Here is a 12,383-nt window from a genome sequence, read left to right as displayed (position 1 = left end):
ACGCATCTCATTCTCTTATCCCTTATATTTGAGGAATTTTGACAATTTGTTTATCTTTAATAATACGATACAAAACATTGTTAAAATAAATTGGAGGAAAAACAACCTTATATTCCTCCATTTTGTTTGATTTATTATAGAAATATAACAAGAGCACACCTTTTACCAAGATTGCACGGTTTGCCACTTTAGTCTGCTATCTACAACATCCGTTCATTATACAGAAAATATCGCTTATTAGTATTAGAGATAGAAATACAAAATATACACGAATATGTACAGAGTGAGATTATTTCAAATTATTTGTAAATTATTTATTATATAAAAAAATATTTCTTTTCAAATTTATAGACTGTAGAAGAAAATATAACTTGTTGTTATTTTTTTTGCAGATAGACGAATAGAGGATATGAATAGAATCATATAATTTTTAATAGATTGTTTCATATAATTTTTTATTTTTTGGAAAAAAAAATATTAATTTTCAATAAAAAGCTATTAGTTTAAGATTGATCTGAATTTGGTTAAATTTACTATATAAGACATATTTTCTTCTTTATTTTTCATAGAACAAATTCAAATTTGAGATATTTTCTAAATTAATTAGAGAATGATTATATCAATAAAAGAAAAATGATTTTATTTAAAAAAATAAAAAATAATCATATTCTGATAAAATTAGGTTATGTACTTCTTTATTAACTTTTAAATGAAAAATTTTCTTATATAATAGATAGTTTACAAATTATTCAAAATGATCGCGTTACACAACTCACTCTGCACATAATAATCACTCAAGATTCATAAATAATAGTAAGTTAGTAAGCGATAACCTTTAACCAAATACATAATTACATAATATCGTATATTTATTTCTTTTTTTTCTTTTTTTCATTTTTTATTTTTTTCCTACTTCTTGTTTATTCTTTATTTCCAACAATATTTTCACGATATCAACATAACGAAGGATTAAGATATTCTCCACATATATATTTCGCGTAATTTACATTATATTACATCAATAACGTGAAAATCCAGCTGTTAGAAGATATACTAGAAATACACAACTCAAAACTCCTATACATTTTCATACATATAGACCAAAGTACGCACGATACGTGAAACATAAAGTGTTCGTTCCAGTTTTCGTTTATTTTCTACCCTATGTTCCCCTTTATATAGGGCAATACCATTATGTTTTTATTCATGTACGAGAGCACTCTTGACGACAGACGATGTCATCGCAGAAATGTTGTTATACAACGCGATTGTGCTCCACCTTGTGGTTGTAAGTTGTCCACATCATACGCTACAATAGAGCCTGCATGCCAGTTAATTGAAATCTGAAATTTTTACCAAAGCTTTTATACACACACATATATATATTATATATTATATATTATATATTACATATTACGCTTGTTTCTTCGTCGACCAAGGAAAATATGTGCGTCGTTTTCGATATAGAAATGCTGATAATATAAATTAGAGTGATAATTTAAGGATCATCGCACTGTGACACAATAATTAATTTCTCTATGTTATGGAACTAACGACACTGTATCTTTGTATGTACAGTGAATTCATATTTTATGTTGTTTTGTGGCGAGATGAATATTTATTATTATTTTTTTTTAAGTAAATAACGAAGCGATATTTGTTGAATCATTTTGATTTTATATTGATTAACTCATGTTGTGTATAATCTTTTCATTAAAATTATTATTATTTTATTTTTGGATATAATAGAATATAAACGAACCTATTTAATATGCATTTAATTTATTATTACTTGATTCTATATGTATTTATGTACATATATATATGTACAAACAAGAGTGAAAGGAATAACAAGGAATTAATATGTTAATGTTTAAATGTAAATATAAAACTATATTGAAAAAATAATTTTTCAATAAAATCTAACTCAGATTTGAATTTTATAAAAATTTATTATATACTTATTTCAATAATTTATTATTAGATATTATTTTCATTTATATCTGAGGTGGCATTTTTGATTTCTGAATTTAATTTATGATATTGATAGTTTGAATTTATTATTAATTAATTTATTATTTGTTATATTCAATTGTGCAAATTGATTCGTATAAAGTTTAAAAATTATTTTTTTAAATACTGCTGAAGATAATGCAAATATTTTTTATTTATATAATATATATTTCAATCATTCACAAATAAATTATTGTTTGCTATTCTCACAACAATTTATAATCAATATTTAATGATATTTATTTTTTTTATGATGAAAGAAAAATGAGAAAACCTTTAATAAAAAGAAAATTATGCAAATTAATAAAAATAATAATAAAAATAATTTCAATTTAAAGTTATGCAATTTTATATTGAATAGTTAAGATTTTTTCAAATATATTTATTTTAAAAAATTATTTTTCACTATTTTTAACTTTTTGAAATTTTATTTTTGGAAATTTTATTTTAATGATATTTTAATATTTGTTGCAGTTGTTTAGATAAAATTTTATTAAAATTGATTTTTATATAATATATAATAATTTTTTTTATCTCTTAAAAAAATATTAGAAAACTCACTTTCCATGACATTTTATTAAAAATAAAAAATAGAATGTAATGTCAACAACGATATCACGTTTATTCTGTAGAAATTTATTGAATCGATTAAATCAAATAATAATTTTATATCATATTGCTATTGGTTTTTTAATTTTTAAATATTTTCGAATAGCTAGCTCCGAATTATAGGTATATTAATAACAATTTTATTATAGAATATAAAAATATTAAATATGTTTATTTTTTTATGAACTGTAATTCTTCTTATTTTTAATTTTTACATAATAATAAAGATGAAAATAAAGAAACATAAAAATAATATTTTTCTAAAATTATTTTTTAAAAATTTCTTTTATTTATTAAAAAAGAAAATCATAAATGCATTATTTTCAATTGGCGAATATTTATTATTATATATTATTTTACATTTTATAATTTTATCATTTATTTTATTATTATCTGAAACGAAAATAACCATTGATAAAATAAATTATTATAATTTAAAATTACCTTTACGTTTTAATAAATATTTTTCATCGTTGAAATTCAATTTCAACCAACTGAAGATTAATGTTTCAAGAAAATAATTATTTTATATCTTAAATGATTGTATAATGTGATAATAATAGATTTTCGAATGTCTATTAATCCAAGCTTATCATCATAATCCAATAAATTTTTTAATTTATTCAAAACATTATTTCTAGGTAATTAAGAGAATAAAAATAATTCTAAGTGAAACAATAAATATATTTCATTTTTACCGTAATATCAATATATTTAATATTCTTTAATCTATTCGAAATATCTTATAATTTTACCGAGATAAAAATTCGAAAAAGAAATTCTCAACATATCATTATTTTCCTTCAATTATCCTAAAACGAATATAATCTTCGTATAATATATTCTTGCAAGCGATAAGTGAGCAGAGAGTGAAGCGTTGCGAGCGTGTATTGTCTTAGGCGTTCAGAAAATGACAAATCCAATAATCATAAAATATAAGATATATGAATGAAACCGATATATATATACATATATATATATGCTACACTGACGGAAATTAAAATACAAATAGAGATCACAAGTACAAATACAAATATACAGATACAAAAATTGAAATGCAAATGTTAATGCAAAATAGCAAATTAAAAAAAAAAAAAAGAATAAAACAGGAAACTCAGGCTAGGGCTCTGTTCTGACGGCAACGGATGATTGTGGGTGTGTAGGCGGTGTTCGCCAGCTGGATCCCAGAGATCACGGAGCTCGCCGCGAACCGCTGCAAGTACGGTGGCCAGTACAAGCGCGAGCGTGGACGCAGGTATCCCAGATATCCACCTACGTGGAAGCCAGCCAAAGACACCCCTTGAAACTAGTCCTTGAACTGTTATCCTTGTAGTCACATAGTTTGCGAGGAGGAGCGAAGACTATCTGGATAGCAAAGTGACTCGTTTATCGGTTAATTTTCTCATTATTTTTTTTCTTTTTTCAATATTTCAATTCTTTTTCGGTAATAATCTTACCTATCGTAGGTAAAGTCTTACCTACGCAAGATAATTTTGCTTTGTTCTAAAGATAAAAAAAATGGGAAGATGATAAAAATTTAAATTTAAATTTTGATAAATGATTATAAATGTACTATTTTCTTTTGATGGAGAATTATTCGATTCTTTAATTTTTTTGTGTAAATTTTTGTATTTTGGAATAGAAATATATTTTTATCAGCAATGATTTTATTTTGTGTTTTTCGATATTTTTCGATCGATATTTTTGGCCATATTTCTCTATAACTTTATTCGAGACGATGTTTTTTGAATATATATAAACAGATTCGCAACTGCTATCCAGAATAATTTTTTAAATAGCGTAAATATCCTTCACCTTCACTACACCTGGTCCGTAACTGTTAGAAACAAGTGGCATCCTTATTTCTGAACCACTGCCCCATTTCTTTCACCATTTATTTAACGTACCTTGTGCTGACTCTCACCGCTTTTCTTACCCACCTTTTTACCAGTTAGCAAATATATTGGTAAACACGTGCTGGTATGCTTGGACTTTTGTAAAAAGAGAAATACACACACGAGTTTTTTATTGTTATATACACACATGTTTATATTACACTATAGTAGATGAGATCAATATATTACTGTTGCATCTCTCTCTATTTCTTTCTCTTTCTTTATCTTTCTAAATATCTATATATATATATTTATTATACATATATACATATATACATGGTAATATGTATATGAGCCTCACCGCACGGATTCGAGATGTAGTTTGTATATTCTTATTCCTTTTTACGATTTATCGATTAATTTTTCTTCTTTTGTTTATTTTCTTTTTTTTTTTTGTTTAATCTATCTAAATAAGGCGCGATTGATTTTCAGTTGTAACGTATGTTTTCTTTCTTGCTGCGTATTATCTTTTTTATTATATTATTTTCCATTGAATCGGGCAACCCTTCTGCTTTTAATTGCGTAACAGGAATAGATCATCGATTGCTTCGGCATGAAACGTTGATTTGCGCGTTTAAAAATCTTTTTCAACGACTTGGTTCTCGTTTTAATGATAATCATCGATGAAGGTGGATCATCTGATCGTGAGAATTTTTCTTTCGATTTTTCTTTCTTCTCTCTCTATACAGTGGAAAAGTTTCCTCACATCTTATCTCAATATAGCAAATAATAATGAATCAAAATTAAGTACATCAGCATTATATATATATATATTTTTTATTATATTTTATGTTAAAAAGTTTCGTTTATTTTATTATTATGACGAAGATGAAACGTTTATTTTGATTTATTTGTACGTAAGATAAATATTTGAAACGAAACAACAAGAACCAGGTCAAAGTATTAAAGTATATTGTACATATTCTCTATAATATTGATCATTTTTTTAATTCTATAATTAATTTTTATATCGCACTGGTATTTTTGTTTTTGTATTATAATATCTTACGTATCTGTGGAATTTGTTATATTATAGCACCTTCGAGATTTTATTTTATTGTAGAGATTTTGTAGAGGATTAGTATAATAAAATTGCTGATTTCGATACGTTAAATTTCGATCAATTTTTAACTTATTTTGCAATAAAATTAAATTCTCTATTGACGGTTAAATGATTTTTCGTTAACAAATTAAGAGAGAAATTATTTATATTTTTATAGTTTAATTATTTTGCATTGTTATATTAATTATTTTCTATGATATTTAGATCATTGTTTTACTGTTTATTATTAAATGTGAATCGTTGATTTTGATTATACTTCATTGAAGGAATATCGGTAAGGTGAATGGAAATTGTTAAATCCACTGTATATATATATATAACATTTATAATCATATATGTATATATATATATATATAATCATCTTATGTACAAAATGACTTTTTCTTTAAATTAAGAGAAGCTGTAGATACTTTCTAAGAAAAGATAGAGAAAATTGGTGAAACAAATTTTATTTCTTTTCTAGATCTATAAATTTATATTTGTTATAAATATTTTGGATATATTTTTAGTTTCAAATAATTGAATTTATTTTATTAAATTTAATTTAATAATTTAATATATTTTTTTCTTTCAAAAATTGATTTTATCATTTTTTCATCATTATTTTGTAAATCTTCTATTATTTTTATTTTTTTAAATTCAATTTTAAATTTTTATAATGTTTCAATTTTTTTTTATTAAAAAGTGAAATAATATTTTATTTGCTTATTCGATAATTTTGAAAAATTCTACAAGATACAAAGTAAAATGTAAAAATTATTAATAGAATATAACGAGAATTTATACATATATCATTATGTTTCGAATTATAAAATATTTTTTTAATTATACTTTTTTAATTATTCATCTTTAATATTTTATAACATAAAAAATAATTTGGGATCTCATATTTGGATATTCATAATATAAACAGGCAATTAAATTCAATTATTTATTAATCGATTTATTAATAGATTCAATTTTCTCCATCATCGCTTAGAAAAGTGTTACATGCTATCTCTAATCTTTGACGAGTCATTATAGCTCGTGTGTATCATCGTGATATATCAACGTGACGATATTTGTATCGATTAATCAACAGGAAGAGATAATTTTAAATGAATCTATAACATTTATTGCATTTCATATTTATTTCTACATCCCGGCAACTCAGTGATTTTATTTAGGATATATGGCATAGTTCGACGAATATCACCAATTTAACGAATTATGCAACTTTTATTTCAATAAAAATTTCGAAAAATTCGAAACGGTGTAAATTATTAAAATTATTAAAAAATAATCATTTGAAGCTTCCTAAAAAACCCTACTTTCTAGAAGAAGCGCAATGATCGACTCAACAATGTGAATCTTTCACATTACCATCATCTATTATACATACTCTTCGATGGATAAATAATATCTGAGAAATTGGAAATTTTTCCCCCTTGAAATTTTATTCCCCTTAAAAGCGTTTCTTTATAAATGAAAAACGAGTTTTTTTATTTATATAACATTCCCAGTTGTCCCAGAGAAGAAAATTACAAATCCATTTTCTTTTGTTTCAATCCAACATTCCAATGATTTGATATAGGAAAATCGTATCTTGACTAAACTGAAATTATGCGATCAGCATGAGAAACTTAGGTTTTTCGGAAATTCGTCATAAAATTCGAATGATCGGTAGAATGGTACGGAATGAAAAGGAGGAATCGTGAAACAGCGGGTTGCGAATGTCGCTGATACTTTTAATTAATTAAAACAAGTATATATTAATTAATCCTCGTGATATGATGGTCGTATCAACGATTAAAAAATCAGATATTCAGATTATAAATTACTTTTGATCCAAATTAGCAAAAAATTAGATTTGACTTTGATTTAACTATCATACACTTGAGGGTTAAGAAAATGAAAGGGGGAAGAGGAAAAAAAAAAAATATTAAAAATAAAGATATTCTAAAAAAGTATCAGCGACTCGTGGGCATTTTTGTTTTCTCTCTTTCTCTCTCTATCTCTATCTATCTATCTATTCTGCTCTATCTATCTATCTATCCCTCTTTATTCACAAACCGAGTTTCTTGGTGGCATGCGTTAGTGCTCTGGCTAGCCTGTAGAGTTTTTTCCAAAGGTGAAGAAACCTTTCGCGGAATGGCCTGTTAGAGAGGAACGGTTTCTTTCACTCGACGCATGAGTGAAAAGTAAAAACAACAACAAAAAAAAAAAAAAAAAAAAAAAGAAAAAAATGAAGAAACCCCACACCGTCGAATCAAGACACGATTTCTGGCTTGATTACATAAAATAATATTATACTTTGGCACTTGAAATTAGAACGCAGCAGTAGAAGGGGGTGCAGGCGTAGGCACATGCGGCTGCTCTTATTAGGGATTTTTTATTAAGTAGAAATTGCACGTATATACATTATATAATTGCGAGAAACACAACGCTTAACCTTTTTTTTTGGCGTCGAACGGGCCTAACGCGGAGAAGGCGTACAGTACACGTGAGAAAAGTCACGTGATCGTGGAACCACCAATCGCGTGGAACTTGAATATATACTTCATATCCGCTTATTCGTGTGTCGCATGGTAATAAGACGTAGAAGAAGTAACCAAGCATGGGTTTATACTCCCTTTGTACTCATTGGTAAATTTAGAAGAAGTTACTCGAGTTCGGTCGAGTATCTCTTTTCTTTTTTTTTTTTTTTTTTTGTTGTTAACGTAGATATAATGTATTCATGATATATACATACATACATAAGTACATACATATCGTCGATAATTATATTCCTATATGAGATTTTATTTTTTATTCGCGTATTCATACTTTGATAATTCGAATATATTAGTAATTCGATACTTTCATTTTATTATATTTTTGAATAATTTTACAACAATAATTTTACAATTTGATATATTATACGATAATTATATAATGATTATGACAGCCTTCCCGCCGTTTCCCGTGGGACGCTTATTATTCATTATCCTTACTTCGTATTATTCAGGCACATAGATAGCCTTTAGAGTTTCAATCACATCGAAAAGATCTATCTTCCTTTTTCTCTGTCTTTCTCTTTCTCTCTTTTTTATCTCTTTTTATTTTTTTTTAACAATTACATACATATGCATAAATGTATATTATTATATACAATATATGTATACGGAATATTCAATTACTGAGTATTGAAAAATTTAAGGGCTGATTTTTCGAGACAAAATAAGACGAAAATCAAGAAAATGAAAAAATTGTATTTGAGGCTTTGCTCTTTTAATTATTGACAAATAGAAATGAATCCATACGTGCCAGAATATATCTTTCTGCTGAAATAAATATATGATAATTTAAGCAGAAGAGAACATAATATTCCTCATAATTAATAAATCTTGGATTTTTTAATTGTTTAACTCGTACAAGTCTTAAAAATATATTAATTATAGAGATAAATATTATTATTATTTTTTATATAATTTTATATTTCAATAATATTAAAAATATTAAAAATTACAAAGATCATTGTGCCTTCAATAGTCGAGTTATCAAAATTTTCTTGCATCTAATGATATTTTCGATAATTTTTATTTGTCAATAATCGAATAACAAATGAACCAAGAAAAAAATTTTGTTCAATTCATGATTTTCGTTTTATTTCGACTTGAAAAATGTTCAAATCTTTTAAATCTTTCAAACATCTGTAGTTGAATATTAAATATATGTATGTATGTACAGTTTCATGTGACAGGCAAACATTTATCGCAGCCATTCCAAGAATATTTTTCAAACGAAAATTACAAGAGAAAGATTAGTAAAAAGTCACAATATCTCCATCACGATCATCGTTAACACATTACATGTGTATATGCATATACATATACTTTATTATTTTTTTCTTCTTTTCTTTCTCTCCATATAAATATGTATACTTGTATACACGTACATACACGTGTATAATAATCATGTGTATGTGTGTGTGTGTTTGTGTGATATGTGTGTGCACATCGTGCATATTTTCTGCACCATGTGTACACATATATGGATACGTATGTATGTGCGTGTATATGCGGATATTTATTCACACAAACATGCATCACTGAGCGAAAGGAAAGCGTATAAGAGACAACATACACGCATAGAATGACACTAGCCCATGTCCCAAGAAACACTTTTATTTCGTAAATTTCGTAAATCAAATATAACAATAATTGATTTACGAAAATGTTGTATTATAACGCGATTACGCTCACAGACTTCGTTGCCGCAGACGCATGCTTCTTTTTTTGAAAAAAAACTAGTCGTTCGAGATCGATCGTCTATTGGCCTGTACGATTACTTGGTATTCATTCGTTTAAATTAGTGTTTAAATTAGTTCTCAACAATATTTACGAGTATAAATACGATATATAATGGAATTATTTAAATTTAATTTGAAATTGAAAGAAATATTTTTTTTTTATTTTATTCATAATAGTAATTTTTTTTAATAATTTTAATATCTATTATTGAAAGATTAATCATTGTTTTATAAAATTTTGTAAAGTAAAAATTTTCAATTACCTCATGAAATGTTCACATTTATGATCAATAATATTAAATTATAAAGATTTTATTAGAATAGCTAAATTAAAATTTATTCTTAGATTTTTAATAAAATTATTATTAAAGTTTTAATCAGAATATATGAAATTTCTTATTTAAAAAATAAAGTAGGATCAAACATATGTTTATTGGATAGAAGAAGCATTTCCTTTATTAACATTTTGTAAATTTTTCTTTAAATTATTTATAGTACATCAATTAGTTGCTATTTCTATGATCGATACGGATATTTTTGTTTGTACTACGTGTATAATATGAATATTTTCATTATTTTAATTCAAACAAATGAAAATTCTAAGCCAAAATTGAAATACTTCATTCATTAAATTTCTATTATTATTAATTCAATATATGAATACAATCATATTTTACACATCATTAAACAAAATTAATTTTATTAGTAAATTATATAATTTAAATTTCACTATAATATTAATAATATATTATATAAATGTATTTTAGAAGCAATATTATTTCATTTTTGGCTAAAGAAGTCTTTATTTGTCAAACGTGATACACACCTTGTACGAATCAATTGCATAAATTTATAAAAAAGGCCGATCGACGATTTTTTTCCAAAAAGAACAAAAAAAAAAAAAAGAAAGAAAGAAAAAAGAAGAAAAAAAAATTGCAGAATTATAGGTCGTGCATTTGCTTCAAAATGATCATTCGGATTGTAAGTTTCAAAGTGGACACATACGTCGAGAGCATCCTACAATCGAGAAGAGGAAGAAAGAGAATCGCATCAATGTTGCGATATGGCATAGTCGAAACGATAAACTACTAAACTATGTCTACATTTGCTTTCGTACATTTCTAAAGGCTGCATTCGATTGTGCGAAGCGTTAATATGGACGAGTGATATATTCTTACCTAGACGCTAACATCGCTCGCTAACTGCTCTTTTAATCAGAAATACAGGATGGTGCATTTTCATTTTATCGTGCGGCAACGATACAGTGCATTTGAAACGCGTCCTTCGTTCGTCACCAATAGGCAATATACTATATATATATATACTTTCAATGATCAAAGTCATACATGATGACACTAACCTTTTTCAAACAGGAATATCTTCTCTTGAACAATTTTTTGGGAAAATTTCGTTCGGGTAAAAAAAAAAAAAAAAAAAAAAAAACAAACCGGTTTACTCTGCGATCGATATTTCGTGCTACAGGGGGTTCTTGTATTTTCGTATTTTCGAAAAAGAACAAAAAAAAAAAAAAAGGAAAATATTTAAATTAGACGAAAAAAACGTTTTCTCGAAATCTTTCTCGATCCGTTCGTCGACGTTCATACGTATATCCAACGAGAAGATAGAAGCGATTCTTCGTTAACGAAAAAGCCAGACAAACGAAAATATGTTTAATTGTCTAGAGAAACGTATCCTGTGTTTGCATCGCAAGAATTTCGCGCAAAATTCAATACAAAATTGAATACATTACGACCTACCTGCCAATGGACTAGGTAGACGTGTCGGCACGTGTAGTTATCGTTATAGGTCTAGGTGTAGGAGTGTAGGACCTAGGTGTAGGTAGCCTACCTACCCCGCCCTTTATTTGGAACGTGTTCGTTTCCATATTTACATATTTAACTATTTGGGCCGTGGCACCCATAGCGGTACAGCACTGTTAATCGTGTCTCTATGAGTGGCCGCGGAGCCCGGTAGCTGAGCCAAAACTTACTTCCGTTCATAAATGCAAATTTCCTCCCCCTCGCCAGCTCAGAGAAAAAAGAATACCAACAAAAAAAGAAAAGCAACTGAAAACAAACTAGCTAAGGTTACTAGCATTTGTAACAAACGACATGTTGCGAATCACATTTCGACATTGGACAAGACGACGAAACTACTGGTGGACTGAAATCTGTAAATGTGAAAAGAAAAACGAAAAAAAAAAAAAAAACAACAACAACAACAACAAAAGAAAAACAAAAAAAAAAACAGAAACAAAAATAAAGCATACAATTGTCACCCTTGTCACACAAGTGTATTGATGCGAGTGTTGTGTTCTGTTCTATCACGTGGTGTAGGCCATATTCGCCAGTTGTATCCCCGAGATAATTGACCTGATCGGGACGCGAAACAAGTATGGCGGCACTTTGAAGAACGAGCGAGGTCGCAGGTGAGAGACACAGCCAACCAACTAGCTTTCCCGAGTTGAGTCACCTTTCGCAGTCCTAATTATTGTCAAACTGCTCACCACTGCCCCCCCCCCCCCTCTTGTATA

At 26.9% G+C, this 12,383-nt stretch overlaps 1 protein-coding gene across 38 annotated transcripts in view; it reads left to right on the top strand.

Moving 5' to 3' along the window:
* Positions 1-12,383, top strand: part of LOC413994 (calcium-activated potassium channel slowpoke) — a 120,026-nt gene that overhangs the window by 46,096 nt on the left and 61,547 nt on the right. For 7 of the 38 annotated variants that reach the window (XM_026442884.1, XM_026442898.1, XM_026442887.1 and 4 more), the window contains exon 6: positions 12,187-12,278. The exons of 29 other annotated variants lie outside the window; for them this stretch is intronic. In XM_026442884.1, coding sequence (XP_026298669.1) covers positions 12,187-12,278 — 92 coding nt within the window. Of the gene's footprint in view, positions 1-3,785; positions 3,878-12,186; positions 12,279-12,383 lie in introns of all 38 variants that reach the window. 2 more of the 38 variants (XM_026442888.1, XM_026442885.1) reach the window with 1 other exon arrangement.

The sequence above is a fragment of the Apis mellifera genome, linkage group LG9 (genome assembly GCF_003254395.2).
Source record: "Apis mellifera strain DH4 linkage group LG9, Amel_HAv3.1, whole genome shotgun sequence".
NCBI lineage: Eukaryota > Metazoa > Arthropoda > Insecta > Hymenoptera > Apidae > Apis > Apis mellifera.
The sequence above is the reverse complement of the archived record's forward strand: the minus strand, read 5'-3'. Positions and strand labels throughout refer to the sequence as shown.